Here is a 26,075-nt window from a genome sequence, read left to right as displayed (position 1 = left end):
TCACAGATCTACAGGTCACGTTAACGGTCCAATCTTGTTACACAATCTGTGTAGCACTTTGCAGAATCCGTTACGTAATCTGTGTAATTTGCATACATGCAACACTTTATACGCAGCTCTGAACTTCTCTTGTACTTGCTAGATATCACAATCTAGCCTGACTACGTCAGACTTTGTACTTCTGCTAAATTTCATTACGCTTCTGTACTCAGTCTGAGATAACCCCCATTCTAACCGTTTTCGTCCGGCCTTGAGACGGCCGTCCAATCAACGAACAGAGGGGGGGCTGAGAGCTGTGACGTAGATGCTAAGCAGCGAATGTACGTTTGTAGTTTATATTGGACATGGAGGCACAGAAAGCTATTCGCTTTGTTGTGGAGAACCGGCACTTGCCAACTTAAGCTCGAACAAGAAGAGTGTTTGTTTAACATTTTGAATGGAGATTATGTTGTTGCCCCACTCCCGACAGGTTTTGGGAAAAGTTTAATTTATCAACTATTACCGATCGTCAGCGAGAAACTGTGTGCAGCACTGCTTGGCGTGCACAATGATCGAGAAATCATGGAAGGGAATTTCATTGTTCACAGTTAATGGTGGAGGACGTGTGGTTAAACATTCTTTGGTGACGTTCCTGATTAACCAGAAAATAAGGTAGGAAGATTTAATTTACATGTGGTTATGGGTGTCTGGTGGAAGAGTTTGAGAGGAGAGAGGGGCGTTCCTCCACTTAGACGTGAGTGGAAAGACACCGTAAGGATAGTGTTAGCTCTGGCCCGATTTACTTTACATAATCAGCAAAAGTTGTTCACAGCCATGTTAACTCCGGTATTTCGCTCGATGGCTTTGTTTTCACATCATACGTATATTTTACAGCAGAAATTCGATGCAGCTGAGCCGGCGCATAACGCACATCATAACCAAATGTTATGTGATTGGCTTACGTCTAGACGAATGATTTTAAACTTCAGACAAGCCCCTCCCACTAGAAGGAAAACGATTGTCAATTATGCCCAGCCAGACTCTGTCTATGAAGCAAAGTAAAATAGCAGAGGATGGTATTACCAGGCTAATCACAAAAGGGTTGATAACACCAAACTCATGCCATTGGTTGAACTGAAAGTGTGTTTAGTGTCTCTACTTTAAGGCCATTATGAGTTAAAGGCGGAGTCCACGATGTTTGAAAAACGCGTTGGAAAAGGAGACGGGCCGACTACCAAAACACACTTATAGCCAATCAAATCATATCAAATGCCAGGGTTGCGTATGTGTGGGGCGGGTCTATCAACAGAAGGTCCAGATTCTGTTAAAGAATTGATAAAGAAATGTGTTTTAGGTTGGATTTAAAGGAGGTTATAGAGGAAATGGCGTGGATGGTTAATGGGAGGGAATTCCAGAGTTTAGGTCCCATGGTTTTAAAGGATCTACCGCCCATAGTAGTAAAGCGGAAACAAGGTATTTTCAGTAATTTCGCATCTGATGACCCAAAAGAACGAGAAGGTAAATACGGGTGCAGCAACTCCGAAAGATATTTAGGCAAGCAACAATCCTAAAGGACTATTTAAAATCGCACAGTGTACATCGGGCTTTCTGCTAACTGCACAGAGATACATGTCACACACAGAGTAAACAGATCTTGATCTTCACACATTGCTATCAGGTCAGTTCCGTTTCCTTGCGTAATTCTCATGAGTATAAAAACAGAAGACAGATAAGAACAGAAATACACAGGAAGAACTTTAATCTTTAGCACATTTGCATTGTATTAGAGTGTAATGAAGAAGAGCTGCAATGTCTGATGATATTTATCACAATGTGCTCAAGACTGAGATTCAGGGAACAGACAGAGAGAGAGTGGAGGTGATGGTGGACATCTATGAGAGTGGAGATGACTTACAGACACAGACAGACTCAAATTCAAACAGACAACAACCAATTCAGGCTACAGGTAATGACGTTCATTTATTTGCCTTAAAAAAATAATAAAAACAATAAAAAATGAACTAATTCTGTTATCTTCAGGAAGTGAGCGTGTGAGGAACAGAAGTTACAGATCAGTTACAGTGTGTTTGGTGCTGCTGTGTGTTCTTCTACTGACTGCAGTCATAGTGCTGTGTGTCCTCATCAAAAACCTCACTAAAGAGAGAGACCAGCTACTAACCAAATATACCAACATCACGGAAGAGAGAGATGAATTCATAGCCAAGTACAATAATATCACTAAACTAAGTGAGCAGTGGATTCAGAAGATAAATAAACTGTTGACAGGTAAGTTTGACTACAACTAAAAACTTCAAACACTACTAGCCTCTATGTTATGTCATTCAGTGTGGTCAGAGTAAAGATTTACTGTAGCAGCTGAACTGTTTCTATTAACAGATGGATGGATTAACTTTCAATTCAGTTTGTACTTCATTTCATCTGAGAAGAAGAACTGGACTGAGAGCAGAAGATACTGTAGAGAGAGAGGAGCAGATCTGATCATCATTGACAACAAAGAGGAACAAGTGAGTCAAACAAGTTTTGTAGCTGTGGAGGTCAGTAAAATAAATAATGCAGTCTTTTATAATACAAATGTGTTATTTTATATTTTCAGGATTTTATTAAAAACAACTATGGTAATGACAAACTGTGGATTGGTTTGTCTGACAGTGATGAGGAGGGCAGATGGAAATGGGTTGATGGCAGCACACTGAACTATACGTGAGAAATCACTAAATTTAACTGATTATTATCCAATAAATGATTGTCACAGTCAGTATCATATCACACAGAAAACAACACTAAAGATCTAATGATGATCTGTTGTTTCAGATTCTGGAAGTCTAGAGAACCCAACAGTAATGGAGGTGATGAAGACTGTGCTCTGTGTGAGTCAACAGGTTGGGCTGATTACCCATGTACTCATAATTATAAATGGATTTGTGAGAGAACGATTTTGTTAGTTAAATAAGAAGTTATTTAACTTGTTAATTAAGAAGTTCATTCAGTAAACTTTAAATCATTTTATACTCTCTGAGAAGTCTTAAAATCAAATGTATATTGTATAAGTTCCAGTGCTAACGTGAATTTACTCCATTTTCATCCCACAGTCCAAAAACATGCAAGTTACGTTAACTGGGTATGTCAAATTGCCCGACGTATGTATAGATAAACCTGTGTGGATTAATTTGTGTGTGTGTGTGTGTGTGTGTATATATAAACTTGTGTGGAATGACATTAATAATAAATATATTGTTTTTTACACAATATATTCTAAAAAATAAAATATATCAGTAAAGTTGATTGTATTTAATTGTGCATTTGTTTGTGTGTTGGTGCACTGTAAAACATTTTTTGCTGACTTAAATTTTTTGTTTTATCAACAACTCATCTCTAGTCCGGATAATTAATAGTAAGTTGAAATAACTTGTAAATCTGAGTTGATTAAATGCTGGATGGCGTTGCCAAGTCCTTTTTTTAGTTCAGATTTGGGCTACTGTTTTATCTGTCTCCGTAGGTTGTTTTTTCCTGCAGGTTCAAGACGAAAGGATTTCGTTCATTAGTTCATGGTATTTGGACTGTGAATACTCATTGGGATGTTTTTGGGCTAGTTTTGCATGAGGTTGAACATACAACATACAGTACTGACATATATTGTGTATTTCTACCATGCTTAACAATTTCCGTGGGTGCTCAAGCCTCCAAGCACCCTGGGATTACCACAGCTACATTTAATGTGAAAGTCTGTCTGATCTTAAATTTCACATAGTGACAACAGATGGCTTCATTTGGTGGTTTTTACTGCTATTACAACAGAACCCTGATTCAGTTTTTTCCCATCAAGGTTGTTGAAAGGTTACATATCATATAAAGAGTAGCACATGCTTTTGACATGTTAAGTTATGGTGCTCACATAGAACAAGTTCAAGTCTGATCACATTTTTACTCAGCCTGTCATTAGTTTTGTTTAGGTTTGGCCAAAAATAGGTCTAGCATTAAAATACTTTTACTGTTGAATATTAATCTGCAGGTTAGATTGTGACTAAACATTGAGGTGTTTTTATAACATTGCTCTGTTTGTGTGAGCTCAACCAATGGTCAACCAACTACTATCTGTATTTGTACATGAGAAGAGAGTTCAAGAAAGTTTTTTGAAAACATTATTTTTTGAAACTGCATGTGGTGCTAATTACACACTAGTAGTTACAGAGTAAACAGATCTTGTCTTTACCTATTGGTCTCAGATCAGTTCCGTTTCCTTGTGTCATTCTCATGAGTGTAAAAACAGAAGACAGAGAAGAACAGATAAATACAGAGGAAGAACTTTTATCTTTAGCACATATTCACTGTGTTAAGAGCGTAGAAGAGCTGCAATGTCTGATGAGATTTATAACAATGTGCTCAAGACTGAGATTCAGGTAACAGACAGAATGGAAATGATGGTGGTCATCTATGAGAGTGGAGACGACTTACAGACACAGACAGACTCAAATACAAACAAACAACAACTACTTCAGTCTACAGGTAATGACTTTCATTTATTTGCCTTAAAAAATAATTATAATAAAAAATTAAACAATTCTGTCATCTTCAGGAGGTGAGTGTGTGATGAACAGAAGTTACAGATCAGTTACAGTGTGTTTGGTGCTGCTGTGTGTTCTTCTACTGACTGCAGTCATAGTGCTGTGTGTCCTCATCTATACAAACAATCAACAGTTAAAAATCAATAACAAAAAACTAACTGAAGAGAAACACCAACTACTAAGCAAATATACCAACATCACAGAAGAGAGAGACCAGCTAGTAACCAAATGTACCGGCATCACAAAAGAGAGAGAGCAGCTATTAACTAAATATACCAACATCATAAAAGAGAGAGACCAGCTACTAACCAAATATACCAGCATCACAGAAGAGAGAGACCAGCTACTGTTTAAATACATAACCATGACAAAAGAAAAGGATGAATTATTAATCAACAATAACAAACAAACAGAGAAGATAAATGAACTGTGGAGGACTCTAAATGCAGCAGGTAATCTTGAAATTCACTAAAACTACGCAAACATTAAAAGTACTATATAAAAATAAACATTTGCTTAAAGTCTCATAACTTATAAATATCAAGAGTGATTGATGGGCTAATAGCTGAATTGTTTCTTTTTACAGATGGATGGATTTACTATCAATCCAGTTTGTACTTAAATTCATCTGAACAGAAGAGCTGGATTGAGAGCAGAAGTTACTGTAGAGAGAGAGGAGCAGATCTGATCATCATTAACAACAAAGAGGAACAAGTGAGTCAAACAAGTTTTGTAGATGCAGAGGTTGTAAAACAAATACTGCTGTCTTTTATAATACAAATGTGTTATTTTATATTCTCAGGATTTTCTTAAAAACAAATATGGTAATGAAAGACTCTGGATTGGTTTGTCTGACAGTGATGAGGAGGGCAGATGGAAATGGGTTGATGGCAGCACACTGACCACTAGGTGAGAAATCACTAAATGTAACTGATTATTATCTAATAAATGATTGTCACAGTCAGTATCATATCACACAGAAAACAACACTGAAGATCTAATGATGATCTGTTGTTTTAGATTCTGGGCATCTGTAGAACCCAACAGTAATGAAGGGGATGAAGACTGTGTTGTGTTTGAGTCAACAGGGTGGGCTGATTATCCATGTACTCATACTTTTAAATGGATTTGTGAAAGAAAGCTTTTAAAATGAGTTGTTAAATGAGAAACATGTTCATTTAGTAATCTTTAAATAATTTTAGATTTTCTAAGAAGTCTTAAAATCAAATGTATATTGTATAAGTTCCAGTGTTAACATGAATTTACTCCGTTTTCATCCCACAATCCAAAAACATGCAAGTTAATGTATATCAGATTGCCCGACGTGTGTATAGAAAAACTTGTGTGGATTAATTTGTGTGTATATTAATATAATCTTGTGTGTATTATTTGTGTGTGTGTATAAACCTAAGAATAAATACAGTATATTGTTTTTCACACAAAACATTCTAATAAATAAAAGTTATCAGTAAAGTTGTATGTAATTGTGCATTTGTTTGTGTGTTTGTGCACTGTAAAAAAAAATGCTGCCTTAAATTTGTTGTTTATCAACTTCATTTTATAAGTTAAAACAACTCATCTCTAGTCAAAATAATTAATAGTAAGTTGAAATGACTTGTAAAACTGAGTTGATTAACACCACCCAGCGTTGCCAAGTCCTCTGCTTTTATTTCGAGTTCAGATTTGGGCTACTGTTTATCTCCATGCGTTGTTTTTTCCTGCAGGTTAAAGATGAAAGGATTTCGTACATTAGTTAATGGTATTTGGAATGTGAATACTCATTGGGATATTTTTGACTAGTTTTGAATGTCTATTTGTCTGGCTGTGTGCTTGCACAGATGTTTGGTTCCGATTATATAAAATGTACACGTAAACTAACATTTTAATCAGATTGAAATGTTTAGTGTGCATGTAAAGAGTATTGTTGTAACCTTCAATACATGAATGATCATACAATAACTATCATACAGTATGTAATCTAAATATTATTTAATTGCTGATAAACTGTTTGTGTACGTTCAACACTTCACAAGCTATTTTTCTTGTACTTGTTAGATGTCACATGATCTCAAATTTCACACACTGACCACAGATGGCTTCCTTTGGTAGTTTTTACCGCTATTACAACAGAACTCTATTTCGATTTTTCCCATCAAGGTCGTTAAAAGGTTACATATCATATAAAGAGTAGCACATGCTTTTGACATGTTAAGTTATGGTGAAAATATTGAAACATAATATTATTTTTTGCAACTGCATGTGGTACTAATTACACACTAGTAGTTACAGAGTAAACAGATCTTGTCTTTACCTGTTGGTCTCAGATCAGTTCCGTTTCCTTGCGTCATTCTCATGAGTGTAAAAACAGATGATAGAGAACAACAGATAAATACAGAGGAAGAACTTTTATCTTTAGCAGATATTCACTGTGTTAAGAGTGTAGAAGAGCTGCAATGTCTGATGATATTTATAACAATGTGCTCAAAACTGAGATTCAGGGAACAGACAGAATGGAGATGATGGTGGACATCTATGAGAGTGGAGACGACTTACGAACACAGACAGACTCCAATACAAACAGACAACAACCACTTCAGTCTACAGGTAATGACTTTCATTAACTTGCCTTAAAAAAAAATAATAAAAAAATAAAATAAACAATTCTGTCATCTTCAGGAAGTGAGAGTGGGGTGAACAAAAGTTACAGATCAGTTTCAGTGTGTTTGGTGCTGCTGTCTGTTCTTCTACTGACTGCAGTCATAGTGCTGTGTGTCCTCATCAATACAAACAATCACCAGTTAAACATCAAAAACAAAAAACTAACTGAAGAGAAAGACCAACTACTAAGCAAATATACCAACATAACAGAAGAGAGAGATGAATTAATAGCAAAGTACAATAATATCACTAAGCTTAGTGACCAATGGAATCAGAAGATAAGTGAACTGTTGACAGGTCTTTATGGTAAGTTTGACTACAACTAAAAACTTCAAACACTACTAGCCTCTATGTTGTGTCATTCGCTGTGGTCAGAGTAAAGATTTACTGTAGCAGCTGAACTGTTTCTATTAACAGATGGATGGATTTACTATCAATTCAGTTTTTACTTCATTTCATCTGAGAAGAAGACCTGGACTGAGAGCAGAAGTTACTGTAGAGAGAAAGGAGCAGATCTGATCATCATTAACAACAAAGAGGAACAAGTGAGTGAACAAATGTGTTCTGTTGTTGGTGATAGGAGATAGATTAAAAACTGCTATAAATTACAATGTGCTGTGTTTTCTTCTCAGAATTTTATTCAGAAGATTATTGGTGGGGACAGACTCTGGATTGGTTTGTCTGACAGTGATGAGGAGGGCAGATGGAAATGGGTTGATAACAGCACATTGACCACTGGGTAAGAAATCACAAAATGTAACTGATTATTATCCAATAATTGATTGTCACAGTCAGTATCATATCACACAGAAAACAACACTGAAGATCTAATGATGATCTGTTGTTTCAGATTCTGGGTGCCTGGAGAACCCAACAATTATAAAGGTAGAGAGAACTGTGCTGAGTCTTATTCATCAGGGTGGAATGATGTCTCATGTAATACTGCTCAAAAATGGATTTGTGAGAAACAATTAATTATAAATTACACAGTATAAAAAGCTGATATGTATTTATTTTGTCCTAACTGCTATAAAATGGACAAAATAAAAAAACTGAGCAGAACAATGCAGACAACTAAAACAGACATATACCTGTAACACCTTTTTTGTAAGACTGGTTGTGCAGTATGTTACAATCAAAGCACATCATATTGACGTCTCAGTTACAGTATCCTGCTTACATGACGTCCAATTGCATCTTTATCTCACATCAGTTATTTTTCGGTCTGCTCTTGACTGTACAGTATGTATAAAATATTGGATTTCTGTCAATAGATCTTTCAAAACTGTACACACTGCACCTTTAAACACAAAACCCAATTAAATTAAGGCTTAACCTATTTCTTTTTCTGTTTTCTTGATGTTTGTATGCATGTGTTTTGTTTAGTTAGATGTAATGTGTTTTTTTAGTAGTTTAGTTTAATAAACCCTTGTTTGTATTCACTCATGATTGTTTTGCTGTTCACAAATTTATGTCACGTTAACGGTCAAATCTTGTTACACAATCTGTGTAGCACTTTGCAGAATCCGTTACGTAATCTGTGTAATTTGCATACATGCAACACTTTATACGCAGCTCTGAACTTCTCTTGTACTTGCTAGATATCACAATCATACACTCTTTGAAAAAAGGTACAATCGTTTTAACGTTTAAACCCTCTAAAAAAGTCCTAATATCTACCATTTTGGTACAAAGGAAAAGGGCTGAGTACCAAAACACACTTGGAGCCAATCAGCAGTAAGGCTCAATTCTACTGGGGTAGGGGTTTGTTTGTTTAGGTGATTTCAAATACAAACATTGGCTTTCAGAGATCATGCACCCCACCTTTAAACCTCAAATTGTTGTTTCAGTTGCAAATGCATGTTTTCTGATGGCACAGAGATGCAATTTACACATATAGCTAAAGATCTAAACTACGTTTCATCTTAATGGTCACATGATTCTGGACTTGACACATTCTTAACACATTGATCTCAGTTCAGTTCCATTCTGCTGTGTCAGTTTAAGAAGTGTTAAAACAGAAGTATAAAGAAGAGAAGAGTAGAGCAGAGCAGCAACATTAGCACATGCTCGTGATGTTTGACTGTAAAATATCCGAAATGTCTTATGTTATTTATCACAATGTGTTCACGACTGAGATTCAGGGAATAGACAAAGAGAAAGTGAAGATGATGCTGGACATCTATGAGAGTGGAGATGACTTTAGGACACATGATTCAATGCAAAAACACAACAACAACTTCAGTCTACAGGTAATGACTTTCATTACTTTGCTAAACAAAATAAGTAAAAAAAAAAAAAGGATATCCAGAGCTTAACCTCAAGTCTGTAATCTTTAGGAAGTTGTAACTGTTCCTAAATGTTTGCATTAGTGTACAAGATGCTGACTATATTTTGCAAACTGCAGGCTTTTGGGGAAGTCTGACTTTTTGCCTGTGTGCAGATTAGGGAGGTTGCCATCCCATCTGCTCACTTTCGTTATCATACTTTTATTTAGTTTGGGCTGCAAATGTGGTTATGTAATTCCCTCATGTATGTAAAGGCATGCTGCCTGCATTCCTCCTTTATTAACACACAAAAAGAGATGGATTTCCCCACATGAGTCACAGGATGAGAAACAGGGAAAAAATTGGAGCAAACATTTTTGTAACATTAAGTACACCTCAGGGAACATAACACAATAATAACTGTCCGTTCACACCGCCACAGACTTGAGCTTCCAAAGAAGCTCAGGCCGCCCGGTCAAGGACGCTTGTCAAAAAGTACGGGGAAGCTTGTTGATGCTTTGGCTGCATCTCTGAACTAATGTTTTGGTAGGAACGAAAGTTTACATTGTATGTTTCTCCAGAATAAGCCATTTCGATTGGTTGCTGACATTTTGCGGCTATTTGCAGCTGAACCGCATCATAGCTCATTACCATAAAGCTACTTTTAATTTTCTGATTGACGCTCTGGTCGCTCAAAACACCCAAATTGCGACGCCAATGGATTTGACGCTCTTTGCAGCTGAGAGAAGCCAGCATCCATTGTAAATGATTGACTTTGGGTAACTTTGGAAGCGCAAGTCTGCGGCGGTCATGGCAAGTCATGGCTCCTTTAAAGAGCTCTAAACTCTTTTTGTTCACATTCATCACATCACATGCAGAGGAACCTAAGATAAGTTTCATTTCCTTGTGCTATTATAACAGATTTAAAAAGCAGAAAAGAAAACTTATCAGCCAACTTACAAGGAACTACACAAGAAGAACATTCAACATTCGTTCAGATTACTTATGTTTGACGGTCAAAGACCTGATATGTCTTATGCTATTTATCACAATGTGTTCAAGGGAATGGACAAAGAGAGAGGAGAGATGCTGGGAGAGATCTTCGAGAGTGAAGATGACTACAGGACACAGACAGACTCCAAAACAAACAGACAACTACCATTTCAGTCTGCGGGTAAAAACGTTTGCTTCATTGCTATAAAAGTAAAGTAAAAAAATTATGATATAAAAAGCCTAAATTCAATGTCTGTCATCTTTAGGACGTTATGTGAGGATAAGAAGTTACAGATCAGTTTCAGTGTGTTTGGTGCTGCTGTGTGTTCTTCTACTGACTGCAGTCATAGTGCTGTGTGTCCTCATCAATACAAACAATCACCAGTGTCACATCCAGACCAAAAACATCACAGAAGAGAGAGATGAAATAATAGCCAAGTACAATAATATTACTAAACTAAGTGAACAGCTGAATCAGGAGAAAATTGAACTGTGGACACATCTTCAAGGTAATGTTAACTACAACATAACAACACAAAAAAATCTATAATAAAAGGTTGTAGTAAATACATTAAAATAAATAAAATGTCTGTGTTAACAGATGGATGGATTTACTATCAATCCAGTTTGTACTTCATTTCATCTGAGCAGAAGAACTGGACTGACAGCAGAAGATACTGTAGAGAGAGAGGAGCCGATCTGACCATCATTAACAACAAAGAGGAACAAGTAAGTAATGTTAGTAATGGCGTAACTTTGTTTTGAAAAGTGGGTAAATCACTAATTAGGTGGCAGTAATCCACAGTTCAAGCTCTGGCTAGGTCAGGTGGCTTTTCTGTGTGGAGTTTGCATGTTCTCCCTGTGTCAGTGTGGGTTTACTTTGGGTACTCCGGTTTCTTCCCACATGCCAAAGACCTGCAGGTTATGTGAAATGGAGATGCCAAATTGTCCTCCCCCAACATGTGTATAGGTCAACTGTAAATTAACCTGTGTGTTATTACCATGAATATGGCCATAGATGCTGGGATGGCATTAATAAAAAAGAAAATAATATATAAATTGATTGGGCAGGGTCTACTAGAAGAAAGATATATTCATGAAGCTTTTGTAGTGTAAGCAGATTTTTGTGAAGGGGAAGTGAAAGAGAATTTTAGTTGCCCAACCGGACAAGTGGCCTGATTAAAGTCAATAACAAAATAACTAGGAAGTTACCCAAACGTGAGAATGATTTAAATTGTATTAAATTTAGTGTAAACGGTGACTGATAATAGTGGATAATACACTGTATAATATAATGTACCAATAGTAACCAGTAGGGCTGTCAAAATGGCTGAACAAGTACATTCGAAATTCGTCCTTAAAAAATAATAAAATTCGAATTATATTCGAATTATAAAGACCTACTTTATCTTGGAGAAAATACTCCTAAAAGCCCACAAGAGGGCGCAGCACAAAGCCCCAATAATATAAACGAATCATGCGCAGCATATTTTTGGTTAAAACGAATGTTATAAACACTAATAAATTAAAGATAATTTCTTAAATTCATATGCAAAGGAACAAAAGTGCACATAGATATCTGGAAGTGCAAAATGCCTCAACAGCCAGCGTGTGTAGGCTATTAACACAAACATAGTCAAGAAACTATCCATGTACATTTACAAATTATTTTATGTACCATACATTAATTAAATTACAAAAAAATGTACAGACCCTCAGTCAATACAGAACACAACGGTGTCTTAATGAAATAAAAATTAACCAGTATATTTGTCACCTGTAAATGTACAAAACGAATGCCATACATACACAATGCATATTAATATAGGGCATTTTATATAATATATAAGTAGATACATTTACGTGTTTCTAATAAAGTATAAAAACGAATGAATCTTTATTTAAGCCAAAATAAGTGGGAGAGATCATTAGTCATTTAAATTTTGTCAAGCTTAAACGCTATTCACAACAACTTATATTATATTTTGTGTGTTCCTTGGTTGAAAATATGTAGAAATATAAGCGAGTAATAAAGTACAGAACAGAAATGTTTAACTTACGCGCAGAGCGAAGCCGTTAATAAAGCAGACTCTCCGTAATTAATACATGTAGAGGACGTGCTGAAACAGTCGAGTTGGCAGATGATCATCATGTTTATATTTCACGCAGATAATGTTGATGAAAAACTTGCATATCAAATGTCCAGGTGAAAGTCAAGTTTCCAGTCAGTTAAAATAAAGCCACCGCGGCGTTACATTGCAACTCTCTCATATGCGGTGTGGACTCTGTATATGCACATATGGTTTTAATGTTGCTAAACAAGCAGCTGTATTATGGAACTTTCGTGTCGATCAGTTATTTTAAACTTTAAAACTGCATTTAGAAGCAGACGACACTAATGTCATCTCAGCTAGTTTCACTTTGCGGTTGAATTCCAGTTGATGCTCCAAAAACCAAAGAAGCATCACACAGCCCTTTTAATATGTATTCTGTCCGACTCGTAATCCCCACTGTCTTTTCTTGCTATTTTTCAAAAGAATAACGCTGGCTTGCTCCGCATAGTTGGCTGAAGCCGAAAGTATACTCGGGACGTCCGCGTATGCGCGCCGTCCGCATGACGTCATTTTCGTCATCAGGAGGGTCCGCGGCCGGCCGCGTGGACCGTCCGCGTGCAGCCCAAAATTTGAGACCGCGCGGACAGTGCGCGTACAGTCCGCGTACGACAGCGCATGCGCATGAAAATATTTAGACAGGACACTCCACTATAAACAATTATACAAAGGAAATAGACAGCATTTGCACACACACTATCGTTTTTCTTCTTTAACTTTTACTTCTTCCAAGAACAGAAAGCTCTGGAGCATGTTTGTTTGATTCCTGTTCTTTGTTGTCTTGTTGTTTGTTCTAAACTGTGTTTGCAATGGTGGATCAGTTACTTTTCTTCACCTATCCTAATGTTATAATGTACTGTAAATGTCTCCAAATCAGTGCTGCCCTGACAGCCTGTTAGACCAATAATTTGAATAAGAAATCATTTGTATTGCGTATAGTGTCGAACGCGGCCATCCGCGTGTAGCCGCGAGGACTATACCCGGAAAGCTGCGCGGACGCGTGCGCGCGCGAGCCGGACGCGGACAAAAAGTATACCCGGGCCTTGAGCCGCTAACGCTCTGTACAATCCGCGTCAGTTACGTCATCATCACGTTGCGTGAGCTTCATGACACAGGTAAAATTCGAATGCAAAGTTTTACTTTCGAATATGCATATTTTTTTTACATTCGACGAATATTCGAAATTCGAATTAAAATTTGACAGCCCTAGTAACCAGGTTGCGCTGAGGTTTGCACAAAATCTGTTAACATGCTACTGTTAAAATGATTCATATTTTTAATATATGGTAGAGTTAAGCCACATCACAAAACCAAGAGTGCTGTTTTAATAGCACAGCAATCAAAAGATGTGTCATTAATTTAATGGTAAATGGACTGCATTTATATAGCGCTTTTACAGACCCATGGCGAACCAACGCTCTACAAGTTGCCTCACAGTAACCCATTCACTCTCTCATTCATACACCAATGGCGGTGTCAGCCATGCAAGGTGCCATCCAGCTCGTCAGGAGCTGCTGGGGTTAGGTGTCTTGCTCAAGAACATCTTCCAGTTCCTTCCGGTTTGCAGACAACCTACATGAACCACTGAGCCACTGTGGCTCGCATTTCATACAACAGTTTAATAAACAATTTATAAGTTACTTTACGTTTGAGGTGCAATTTTAACTGTTTTTGTCCAGCAGCAAAATCCAAATAGAGATCATAGCAGAACTACAACGCATCTCACTGCAACCCAGTCTCACCCCATGTTGTCAATATTTGACGACACTTGACCATTCGTCATATGTTGACGTGAAGGGTATACCTTTCGCGTCATTTTTTGACGAACTGGGGACTTCAATACTATTACGTCCGTTGCATTCTCTTTCCTATTTTCTTACCATTTCCGCGTCGGTTTAGGGTTAGATTTACATAATGACATCCCTACCCAAACCTAACTCTAACCCCAACGCCAGGTGACAACTGTTTCATTTCGAGTACCTAACTCTAACCCCAACGCCAGGTGACAACTGTTTAATTTCGCGTAGACTGTTTAATTTTGCGTAATCTAACCCTAAACCGACGCGAAAATGGTAAGAAAATAGGAAAGAGAATGCAACAGACGTAATAGTATTGAAGTCCCCAGTTCGTCAAAAAATGACGCGAAAGGTATACCCTTCGCGTCAACATATGACGAATGGTCAAGTGTCGTCAAATATTGACGACATGGGGTGAGACTGTGTTACTCACTGCAACACTCAGCAGGTTGAGTTAAGGATTCAAAGACACATGTGTTATTCTTGAAAGAATCAGCTGTTTGAATGAAAGACCCAAAAAGGCGATTTCCAAATGGAAGTGAGCATCTCTGTGCCATCATCGCTTCGAATGACAGAGCCCTTGAAGTGAGCTCTTTGAAGTGTGTAGAGGATTTATGTTCTCATGTATGCTTTGAATCTCCATTGTGACTGACAGACCAATGTTACCTTGATAAATGTTAATGTTATGTTTGTTTCTTAGGATTTCATTAGTGGAAAGTCCGGTAAAGACAACATCTGGATTGGTTTGTCTGATATTGAAGTGGAGGGCATATGGAAATGGGTTGATGGCAGCACACTGACCACAAGGTGAGAAATCACTAATTGATTATTATCCAATAAATTATTCTGACTGTCAGTATCATATCAGATAAAAACACTGAAGATTAAATGATGATTTGTTGTTGTTTCAGCTTCTGGAAGGCTACACAGCCTCAAGGAGTTGAAGATGAAAACTGTGTTGTTAATCATTTATCTGTGTGGTCTGATTATTTTTGTTATGCACAATTTAAATTCATTTGTGAGGCAAAACGTTTAAATTGATCATCACAACAATCCGTTCTTACTTGGATGATTTAAAGATAAATAGAGATCTTTCTGACCTGACTTTTTTTAAGGTATTTCGATGTTCTATGTGTAACATTTTTGTCTAACAACTTTTGTTATAATGTGCTGTTTAAAGGGCACATATTATGCAAAATCCACTTTTACAAGGTGTTTGGACATAATCTTGTGTTGACTGTGTGTGAGCACAAGAACCCAACAATGAAAAAAATCCACCCACAAATCCCCATTAAATCAGAGTGGTCTCTTGTTAATGTGATGTCACACTAACAAAGCCCCGCCCATGACCACTGACTGACTGACTTACATCTTGTAAAAATGGGCATAATATTGGCCCTTTCAGTTTACAGCTTTGTTATTAACTTGTACTAAACACTTTTACTACCTCATTCCCCGCCAGCCTTGTTTTAAAAAGTTGCCCACCAGCAGTTTTTTTATTTTTACAAAAGTTTTAAAATGCCTTCCAGGAAAATTTATTCTATAAATAAATAAACATAGAAATACTGTATATCAAATGAAAACAGACCCTATGCTTTCAAACAAACAATCAAAACCGTAAAAAGTTTTTGCTTCAGCTTTTTTAGAAGTTAGTTATAATAACGTCATTACAGATTACCATAAAAACTCGTCAGGAAAGCGTCTTTGGCAGGATTTATTTTCTCTTAATTGACGAGATAACTCGTCAATGGCGGGGAAAGAGTTAAATATGTGCTGTAATACTCTTATCAGAATGATTAATCACATAAGTCTTTATAATTCATAATTCTTCTAATTTTATCTGAATGACCTTTTTATTAAAACATTTATGTAAAAATAAATCTGTGGAAAACTGATATTTGTATTTAGAAACATACTGATATAAAATTCTCTCATTTATCTATTGTGTTTTAAAATCACATTGTACCACTATAGAATTATCTTTATATTAAAGGCATTGAGCAAATGAATGCGTTTCCAATTTATATATGGCCTGGTCAGTAACAATGCACTGTCACTTTAACTGAGTGTTACAATGAAAGATGAAATGCCATTGGTTGAGCCACTGTTGAACTGAAAGTGTGCTTGGTGTCGCTATTTTAAGGCCATTATGAGTTTAATGTCTACCACCTCAGACCACTTTATGACACATACATATCAATTTCTACACACATGCTGTGACACATAAATAACTACACAAATAATTGTTTACATAAATAATAAAACAATATAATAATGTAAATATTGTTGAATTGCTGATAACCTGTTTGTGCGTGTGCATCACTTTACAAGCAACCTCTCTGTACTTGCTTGATGTCACATGATCTCAAATTTCACACATTGACCACCGATGTTTCATTTGTTTTCCTCCAACTGCTATTAGCACAGATCTCTCACGCTATTTCCTCCATCTAGGTTTTTACAATACTAATAAGTGCTTTTGAAATGTCAACTTTATGGTGCTCACATGGACAATTTACTTGATTCTGATCACATTTTTACTTTATTCCCTGTTATTTTCTGGCTGCTCTTTACTCTATTTATAGGATTCAAAAGCCCCTCAATAAAAGTATTCCAATTAAACATTAGTCATCTAGTTTTGGTTAAGTTGGAGCAAAAAGATGTCAAACTGTACTGTAAGTGGTATAATCAAATTAAAACAAGATTCAAGATTAATCTGCAGGTTTAATTGTAAGCAAGCTGTTTGCAGAATGACGCTGTGACTCTGAGGTGTTTTTATAACATTGCTCTGTTTGTTTGACCTCAACCAATGGCCAGAGTCTACAGTGAGACTGATCTGTACCTGTACATGAGAGAAAACTTAAAAAAAAACCTTTATGAAAACATTATTTTTGTAATTTTACATTATGCTAACTGCACAGAGATACATGTTACATACTAGTAGTTGCACATAACAGACCTTGGTCTTCACACTTTGGTCTCAGATCAGTTTCGTTTCCGTGCGTCATTCTCATCAATGTAAAAACAAAAGACAGAGAAGAACAAAGAAATACACAGGAAGAACTTTTATCTTCAGCACATATTCACTGTGTTAAGAGTATAGAAGAGCGGCAATGTCTGATGATATTTATCACAATGTGCTCAATACTGAGATTCAGGAAACAGACAGAATGGAAATGATGGTGGCCATCTATGAGAGTGGAGACGACTTACGAACACAGATAGACTCAAATACAAACAGACAACAACCAATTCAGTCTACAGGTAATGACTTTCATTTATTTGCCTAAAAACAAATAGAAGATTGACAAAATTCTGTCGTCTGTCATCTTCAGGAAGTGAGCGTGTGATGAACAGAAGATACAGATCAGTTTCAGTGTGTTTGGTGCTGCTGTGTGTTCTTCTACTGACTGCAGTCATAGTGCTGTGTGTCCTCATCTATACAAACAATCAACAGTTTAACATCAAGACCAAAAACCTCACAGAAGAGAGAGTTGAATTAATTGCCAAGTACAATAATATCACCAAACTAAGTGAACAGTTGAATCAGAAGATAAATGGACTGTGGACTTATCTTCATGGTAATGTTGAACTACAACTAAAAAACAAATATAAAAGTGTAAAGGATGCTGTTAATAGTGATTTTTTCAAACACTATACTAGCCTATAAGTTGTGTCATTCAGTGGGTCAGAAAAAAAATACTGTAGAAGCTGAAATGTTTGTGTTAACAGATGGATGGATGTACAATCAATCCAGTTTGTACTTCATTTCATCTGAGAAGAAGAACTGGACTGAGAGCAGAAGTTACTGTAGAGAGAGAGGAGCAGATCTGATCATCATTAACAACAAAGAGGAACAAGTAAGAGAAACAAGTTCTGTATCTGCTGTTGCTGTTAATGTAGGAGGTCAGTCAAAATCTGCTATAATATATATGAATATACAGTAAATGTGATTTTATCTTCTCAGGATTTTATTATAAAGAATGGTGGGGATGGACACTGGATTGGTTTGTCTGACAGTGTTGAGGAGGGCAGATGGAAATGGGTTGATGGCAGCGCACTGAACTATAGGTAAGAAATCACTAAATTGAACTGATTATTATCCAATAAATGATTCTCACAGTCAGTATCATATCACACAGAAAACAACACTGAAGATCTAATGATGATTTGTTGTTTCAGCTTCTGGGCATCTAGAGAACCCAAAGATGAAAAAGAAGAGAACTGTGCTTCGTCTTTTAATTCAGGATGGCATACTTATTCATGTAATAAAGCTTATAAATGGATTTGTGAGAGAAGACGAGATTAATTATGAACTACGCAGTATAACAAGTTGCATACATTGTGAAAAATTTATGAATGTAAACACTGTATGTGGGTCTGGGGGGTTCCTTCCCTGTAACGTGTACCCGCGTGTAGCACAGAATGAAGAAAATCCACTGATGATTGACATCTGCTGTTGTATACTGTACTGTATGATGTAAGTGCTTCTTACAACACACATGTGACATGAGATAACATGAGTTTTGTCTAAAATCAGTTTGTATTTTATTTAATTGTACACTGTCAATATCCTCAGACCATCTTAGGAGAACTTAGTTACGTTTAATATGCATACTAGTGAATGCTAAACTCTGTTGTTTATTTGTCTGATATTTCAGATAAGCTGTATACATCAACATTGAGACTTGAGTTAATTTCATAAAAATGTTTGTCTATTATGTGTTTTTCTAAAGTCTTTAATCTGTATTGTTTGTGTATGTCGCAGTTTTACACAAACATACTGTTTCACGAGTTCGCATTAACATAATCGATGGGTATAATGCGCTAAGGCATATTTGGCGTGCTGTCCGAGGAGAGGGCTCAGAGCTCGGATTTTAGCCCGAACCCAGAGATCTCACCCATCTTTAACTGCACAGCAAAATCCCCAGAGTTAAATGAACACTGCTGAGTGTTAAAAAGTAAAACTGAAGCAAAGTTAAAAGCTGCAGTCTTTCACTTTTGCCTCTATCATCATCTCTGTTTGAAAACTAAAATGACACTTTGCTTGTAGAGTTACATGCTGTAAATCTGGTGAATAAAGTAAGTCACCATTGTGCCGATAAGTATTTCCTTGGGGTGGGCACTTGGGTCTTGAAGTTTAGTGTTACTTTACTCCTGTTCAATGTGACACTGTGTTTATAAAACACATCTGTTGAAACAAAGGAAGATGACATATGAGAGCTTCTAAACTGTGCTAATTATTATGGAAGCAAAAGTGTTGTGATTCAACGATTTCATACAAAATTTAAGTATTTAATTTAATGTTCTTTCAATTATGTGATGCTCCTGTGAAATCCAAACGAGCTGTAAAAATCCATATAGCTTTAAGAGTTAAAGGAGACATATCATGCTAAATTCACTTTCTTAGCTCTTAAATGCATTTTGTTGTATATTTGTTGTGTTTAGAAGTACATAAAAGTTGAAATTAGTCTCTTCATGTGCTTTGTTGATATCTTTATATTCTTTTTTGGTCATATTTTCCAACCTGTTCTGATTTTTCTATTATCTATTATGTTTTTTGAACAATTACGTCACAGTATTTGCAGCGGAACTGCCAAATAAGGACATCGACTCCCAGCCCAACACTTCAAGCAATCCGCCATTTTTTATTTCTTGCTGCGATATTGTAGTCCAAGCTCAATGATGCAGAAGTTACGATAGAGTAAGAAATGTACCCACATCTGTGGGTAAAGTCATTTTTGTGTGCCCGAAGCACTTCAATGATAACTACTTCACCAATCTCCAACAGTATAAAGTAGGATTTGCCGATAGACTTCGTCTGATTGAGGTGTCAATTACTTCTTTCTTTGGAGACGACGAGCAGAGCACTTCGGTAAGCAGTTTATAACTTAAAGTAAAAAAGTAAAGTACACGGTGGTCATGGTTTAGCAGTGCCGTTTCTCAATCCAAAGGCTGCAGCCTGCGGAGATCGCTTTTGGTCATCAAGCCTGGTTTATTTAAGTTAACTGAGCATTACATTTGCAAGTCATGAGCATATTACAACAAGTTACGATTAACTAAGAATAATTGTCAACTTTATAATTGTTAATATTCTGAAATAAGATCGTCTTGATGACGTATGCACCCTAGAAATGCGACCTCCGGAGGCTGCAGCCTTCGGTTTGACAAACGGCAGTAACTCACCATTGCGATACCTCCATATCAAGATGCTGTTCAGCAGGTTCGTCGTCTTCATTTTCATCTCGCTCCGTTTCTGACTCTGGTTCGAACATGTAAGGCTGGATGGACAAGTCTTCCGTTGTTGACATTTTGTGGATAACGAGTGAATAAAAAGTTTCTGTGCAGCTAGATAATCGTATCTCTGCTATAAAACTACAAAAATGGCCGAACGGGGTGGAGTTTAACCGAGTGTCACCTCTGCAACCTGAAGAGGGGGCAGGGTATGACGTGCATTTAAAAAGACAGCACCAAAACGAGTTGCTCTCAGATGCACATCAGAAAAGGGGTAGAAAGGGGGCCTGTGGGGCTATAATAATGAGGAATTCAGACCCAAGCATTGCAGTTCCGCTTTATATAGATGATTTATATATAAAAAGGACAGATTTAAAAGCATGATATGTCTGCTTTAAAAAAAGTTCAGACAAATCTATGGTGTTAAACAGACACATTAAGAAATCAACAATGAGCGTAAAAAACAGAACCATGGTGACAATCAACAACAAAGCATTATGCTGCAATGCATGCTGGGTAGCAGGATTATATAAAACTCATTCATAGCTCCCATCATGCATTGCAACATGACAAAATTGTGCAACTTTCTTACCATTTACTGTCAACATTCTTGAGATTTGTATCAGAAATGTTGATGGCTCTCTTAAGCAAAAAAAAAAAAAAAAACCTTAAACGTTACTGCAGCCCTATTCAAAACATTGCCATATGCCAAGTGCATTACATTTATATAAGTCTATATTTATAAGCCTCAAATTGTTGTTTCAGTTGCAAATGCATGTTTGCTATTGGCATAGAGATGTACTTCACACATATAGCTAAAGATCTAAACGATTTTTTCATCTTAATGGTCACATGATTCTGGACTTGACACATTTTTGACACATTGATCTCAGATCAGTTCCGTTCCTGCTGTGTCAGTTTAAGAAGCGTTAAAGAGAATTATAAAGAAGAGAAGAGTAGAGCAGAGCAGCAACATTAGCACATGCTCATGATGTTTGACTGTAAGATATCCGAAATATCTTATGTTATTTATCACAATGTGTTCAAGACTGAGATTCAGGGAATAGACAAAGTGAAGATGATGCTAGACATGTATGAGAATGGAGATGACTATAGGACACATGATTCAATACAAACACACAACAACAACTTCAGTCTACAGGTAAAGACTTTCATTACTTTGCTAAACAAAATAAGTAAAAAAAAAAAAGGATATCCAGAGCTTAACCTCAAGTCGGTAATCTTTAGGAAGTTGTAACTCTTCTTAAATGTTTGCATTAGTAAACAAGATGCTGACTATATTTTGCAAACTGCGGGCTGTGGGGAAGTTTTACTTTTTGCCTGTGTGCAGATTAGGGAAGTTGCTGTCTCATTCTGCTCACTTTTTGTATTATACTTTTACTTTGTTTGGGCCGCAAATGTGGTTATGTAATTCCCTCACGAAACTAATGTTTTGGTAGAAATGAAAGTTTACATTGTATGTTTTTCCGGAATCAGCCAGTTACGAATGTCTAGGCTATATTCCGATTGGTTGCTGGACCGCGTCATAGCTCATTACCATAAAGTTGAGCTTCTTCTACTTTTGATTCCCGAACGTACAGTAAGAAAACATTTCATGGCTCCTTTAAAGAGCTCTAAACTTTTTTTGTTCACATTCATCACATCACTCACAGAGGAACCTAAGATAAGTTTCATTTCCTTGTGCTATTATAACAGATTTAAAAAGCAAAAAAGAAAACTCATCAGACAACTTACAAGGAACTACACAAGAAGAACATTCAACATTAGTTCAAGTTACTTATTTTTGACGGTCAAAGACCTGATATGTCTTATACTATTTATCACAATGTGTTCAAGGGAATGGACAAAGAGGGAGGGGAAATGCTGGGAGAGATCTTCGAGAGTGAAGATGACTACAGGACACAGACAGACTACAATACAAACAGACAACCACCATTTCTGTCTGCGGGTAAAAACTTTCGCTTTATTGCTATAAAAGTAAAGTAAAAAAATAATGCTATAAAAAGCCTAAATTCAATGTCTGTTATCTTTAGGACGTTATGTGAGGATGAGAAGTTACAGATCAGTTTCAGTGTGTTTGGTGCTGCTGTGTGTTCTTCTACTGACTGCAGTCATAGTGCTGTGTGTCCTCATCAATACAAACAACCACCAGTGTCACAACAACAGCAACAACCTCACTGAAGAGAGAGACCAGCTACTAACCAAATATACCAACATCACAGAAGAGAGAGAACAGCTACTAACCAAATATACCAAACTAACAGAAGAAAGAGATAAAATATTAGCAAAGTACAATGATATTACTAAACAAAATGAACAACTGAATCAGAAGAAAAATGAACTGTGGGCACATCTTAGCGGTAATGTACAAAATAACACAAAAAATGTTGTAGTAAATACATTTTGACCAACATCTTAATAAGCTATATGTTGTGTAGTTTAATGTATTCAAATATTTAAAGCTGAAAAATATTTAGCAGCAGAAATGTTTGTGTTAACAGAAGGATGGATTTACTATAAGTCTAGTTTGTACTTCATTTCATCTGAGTCGAAGAGCTGGAGTGACAGCAGAAGTAACTGTAGAGAGAGAGGAGCAGATCTGATCATCATTAACAACAGAGATGAACAAGTGAGTGAAACAATGTGTATGTTTTAAAGATCGCTCTGCATCTGATCTCTATCAAAATTCCTTCACAAAAATGGAATTATCTCAGCTTTTTGTTCAAAATTTTGTGTTTTTGAAGAAACCTACCCATATTTGACAGGTGATAAAATGAGAAATAATGAAGGTAGGATGAAACTTTTTTTTAAAGAAAGCAGAGGGTCTGTTCTTTCATGTGATATATTGTATGTTTATATATTTTAAGAAGAACATTTTCTGGTAGGCATTAAACTTTTGTGAAAATCATGAAAAATGCTGGTGCTGGCTGGCAACTTTTTTTTTAAACGCTGGCGGGGAAAGAGTTAAAAACAAATTTTAACCACGCATTCCTAATGTTATGCTCCAAGCCTCCGAGGTAAGGTTATACAGCGTCTGTGTTGTTCCCAGACGGTTCTTCCACAACCGAACACTCCATGGGTTTCCATGGGTACTCATAACAGATCACCGCGTCAAAATAAAAGTCTGTCAGAAAAAATTTGTTTAAAAGTAATTTTGGTTACATTTGGCAATCTTTAAAGACATGTTTATTGATTGTTGAGACAATGCATGGTTTGCTATGCCCCTGACCCACACGTGTGTCACGCGAAGCTGTGGGCGGGGCTACAAAAGTGGTCGTTGTATGGAGGAGGTGTTTAAATGAATGACAGAGCCCTTGAAGTGAGCTCTTTGAAGGGTGTAGAGGATTTATGTTCTCATGTATGCGTTTGAATCTCCATTAGCGAAATGACTGACAGACCAATGTAACCTTGACAAATGTTAATGTTATGTCTGTTTCTTAGGATTTCATTAGCAAAAAGTCTGGTACAGACAACTTCTGGATTGGCTTGTCTGATATCGAAGTGGAGGGCAGATGGAAATGGGTTGATGGCAGCAGACTCTCCACAAGGTGAGAAATCACTAACTGATTATTATCCAATAAATGATTCTGACAGTCATTATAATATCAGACAAAAACACTAAAGATTAAATGATGATTTGTTGTTGTTTCAGCTTCTGGAAGGCTACACAGCCTCAAGGAGTTGAAGATGAAAACTGTGTTGTTAATCATTTATCTGTGTGGTCTGATTATTTTTGTCATGTAGCATTTAAATTCATTTGTGAGGCAAAACGTTTAAATTGATCATCACAACAATCCGTTCTTAGTTGGAAGATTTAAAGATAAATAGAGATCTCTCTGCCCTGAACCCCCAAAATTTTTTTTTCATTTCAACGTTCTTCGTAACATTTTTGTTTAACAACTTATGTTATAATGTGCTGATTAAAGGGCACATATTATGCAAAATCTACTTTTACAAGGTGTTTGGACATAATCGTGTGTTGGCAGTGTGTGGACAAAACAATCCAACAATGAAAAAAATTCACCCACAAATCCCCATTAAATCAGAGCAATCTCATTAGATATGATGTTTTGATTTACTTGTTAATGTGATGTCACACTAACAAAGCCCCGCCCATGACCACTGACAGACTGGTTAATTTTACGGCCAAAGATACAATTTTTTCATCTGTATTCACAGGAATCAGATCTTTATTTAACCGAAAGCAGTAGCACATTTGCATTTAAAGGTACAGACAGGAAAACAGCACTTTTTTCTTCCACCTAAATAAGGGAATTTGGACATGCTATAATGGTATTTTGAGATGAAACTTCATAGACACATTCCAGCAGTGGCGGCTCGTGACTGCTCTTCCGAGGATTCGCTAATTCATAATTAGTGTTCAGATTGTCACGTGTGTGGTTCCCTTTTCCAAAATATGTGTCATGCGTGTGGAGAGATCCTGTGTGCATCACGTGTTTTGTCAAAATAAGGGCCTGCTGCAGACGCGTTAAAACCGTTTATGATAAAAGAGACGCTCACGTTCCCTAAATACACGCAAGACACTCCCTTAACAGTAAACTCTGATTACGCATGAGATTGTGCAAGTATCTGGCACACGCGAGCGTCTCCTTTCAAGTTCAAGGCAGCAGGCACTTATTTTGGCATGACACGTGATGCACACACGATCTCTCAAAGCGCAGAACACATATTTTGAAATGACGAACAACATACATGACAAGCTACATACATGTTGTGACGAACTTCGCATCGTGCGCTTCAAAAAAAGAAGTCACCAGCCGCCACTGCATTCTAGGCACACCTGTGACTTATATTACATCTTGTAAAAATGATCATAATATTGGCCCTTTCAGTTTACAGCTTTATGATTAACTTACACTTGTACTAACTCATTCCCCGCCAGCTTTTTTTTAAGAAGTTGTCCGTCAGCATTTTTTGTGATTTTTACAAAAGTTTCAAAATGTCTATATTATCTTTATATTAAAGGCATTGAGCAAATGAATGTGTTTCCAAGTTATGTATGCCCTGGTCAGTAACAATGCACTGTCACTTTAACTGAGTGTTACCATGAAATATGAAATGCCATTGGTTAAGCCGGTGTTAACCTGAAAGTGTGCTTGGTGCCGCTATTTTAAGACCATGATGAGTCAGGTTTAATGTCTGCTACCTCAGACCACGTCATGTGTCTCCAGCAGAGCCTTCATGACACATGCATACCAATTTCAAACACATGATGCGACACATATATAAATTACACAAATTATTCTTTAAATTAATAACAAAACAATATAATAATGTAAATATTATTGAATTGCTGATAACCTTTTTTGTGCGTGTGCATCACTTTAAAGCAACTTCTCTTGTACTTGTCACATGATCTCAGATTTGACACATTGACCACAGTTCATTTTGTTTTCTTCCAACTGCTATTAG

The 26,075-nt window shown here is 36.6% G+C and overlaps 4 protein-coding genes and 1 pseudogene across 6 annotated transcripts in view; 4 read left to right on the top strand and 1 right to left on the bottom strand.

Annotated features, from left to right (window-relative positions):
- The window catches only part of cadm2a (cell adhesion molecule 2a), a 679,060-nt gene that overhangs the window by 278,767 nt on the left and 374,218 nt on the right, over positions 1-26,075 (bottom strand). The window lies entirely within an intron of this gene.
- On the top strand, positions 1,402-3,164 carry LOC135779769 (uncharacterized; annotated as a pseudogene).
- On the top strand, positions 4,353-5,957 carry LOC141282885 (uncharacterized). The gene is made up of 5 exons (XM_073815966.1): positions 4,353-4,503; positions 4,574-4,840; positions 5,143-5,276; positions 5,365-5,471; positions 5,583-5,957. The coding sequence occupies exons 1-5, from the start codon at positions 4,353-4,355 to the stop codon at positions 5,713-5,715; spliced, it is 792 nt and encodes a 263-aa protein (XP_073672067.1). The 3' UTR covers positions 5,716-5,957.
- On the top strand, positions 10,354-17,237 carry LOC135779770 (CD209 antigen-like protein C). Its single transcript, XM_065290668.2, has 5 exons — positions 10,354-10,661; positions 10,747-10,989; positions 11,082-11,209; positions 15,088-15,194; positions 15,299-17,237. Exons 1-5 carry the CDS (start codon positions 10,493-10,495, stop codon positions 15,426-15,428), a joined length of 777 nt encoding a protein of 258 aa, XP_065146740.1. The 5' UTR covers positions 10,354-10,492; the 3' UTR covers positions 15,429-17,237.
- On the top strand, positions 21,174-25,876 carry LOC135779443 (uncharacterized). Its single transcript, XM_065290155.2, has 6 exons — positions 21,174-21,783; positions 22,479-22,590; positions 22,676-23,002; positions 23,144-23,271; positions 24,084-24,190; positions 24,295-25,876. Exons 1-6 carry the CDS (start codon positions 21,604-21,606, stop codon positions 24,422-24,424), a joined length of 984 nt encoding a protein of 327 aa, XP_065146227.2. The 5' UTR covers positions 21,174-21,603; the 3' UTR covers positions 24,425-25,876.

The sequence above is a fragment of the Paramisgurnus dabryanus genome, chromosome 10, assembly GCF_030506205.2.
Source record: "Paramisgurnus dabryanus chromosome 10, PD_genome_1.1, whole genome shotgun sequence".
Taxonomy (NCBI): Eukaryota; Metazoa; Chordata; class Actinopteri; order Cypriniformes; family Cobitidae; genus Paramisgurnus; species Paramisgurnus dabryanus.
The sequence above is the reverse complement of the archived record's forward strand: the minus strand, read 5'-3'. Positions and strand labels throughout refer to the sequence as shown.

What these genes read in the sequence shown, in the direction of transcription:
- LOC135779443 (XM_065290155.2), top strand. Translation starts at nt 21,604, where the DNA reads ATGCTCATGATGTTTGACTGTAAGATATCCGAAATATCTTATGTTATT. An exon ending in ACTGTGGGCACATCTTAGCG is followed by an intron (nt 23,003 to 23,143) that starts GTAATGTACAAA and finishes TTGTGTTAACAG; the next exon opens with AAGGATGGATTTACTATAAG. An exon ending in TTAACAACAGAGATGAACAA is followed by an intron (nt 23,272 to 24,083) that starts GTGAGTGAAACA and finishes TCTGTTTCTTAG; the next exon opens with GATTTCATTAGCAAAAAGTC.
- LOC141282885 (XM_073815966.1), top strand. Translation starts at nt 4,353, where the DNA reads ATGTCTGATGAGATTTATAACAATGTGCTCAAGACTGAGATTCAGGTA. An exon ending in ACAACTACTTCAGTCTACAG is followed by an intron (nt 4,504 to 4,573) that starts GTAATGACTTTC and finishes TGTCATCTTCAG; the next exon opens with GAGGTGAGTGTGTGATGAAC. An exon ending in TTAACAACAAAGAGGAACAA is followed by an intron (nt 5,277 to 5,364) that starts GTGAGTCAAACA and finishes TTATATTCTCAG; the next exon opens with GATTTTCTTAAAAACAAATA.
- LOC135779770 (XM_065290668.2), top strand. Translation starts at nt 10,493, where the DNA reads ATGTTTGACGGTCAAAGACCTGATATGTCTTATGCTATTTATCACAAT. An exon ending in ACTACCATTTCAGTCTGCGG is followed by an intron (nt 10,662 to 10,746) that starts GTAAAAACGTTT and finishes TGTCATCTTTAG; the next exon opens with GACGTTATGTGAGGATAAGA. An exon ending in TTAACAACAAAGAGGAACAA is followed by an intron (nt 11,210 to 15,087) that starts GTAAGTAATGTT and finishes TTTGTTTCTTAG; the next exon opens with GATTTCATTAGTGGAAAGTC.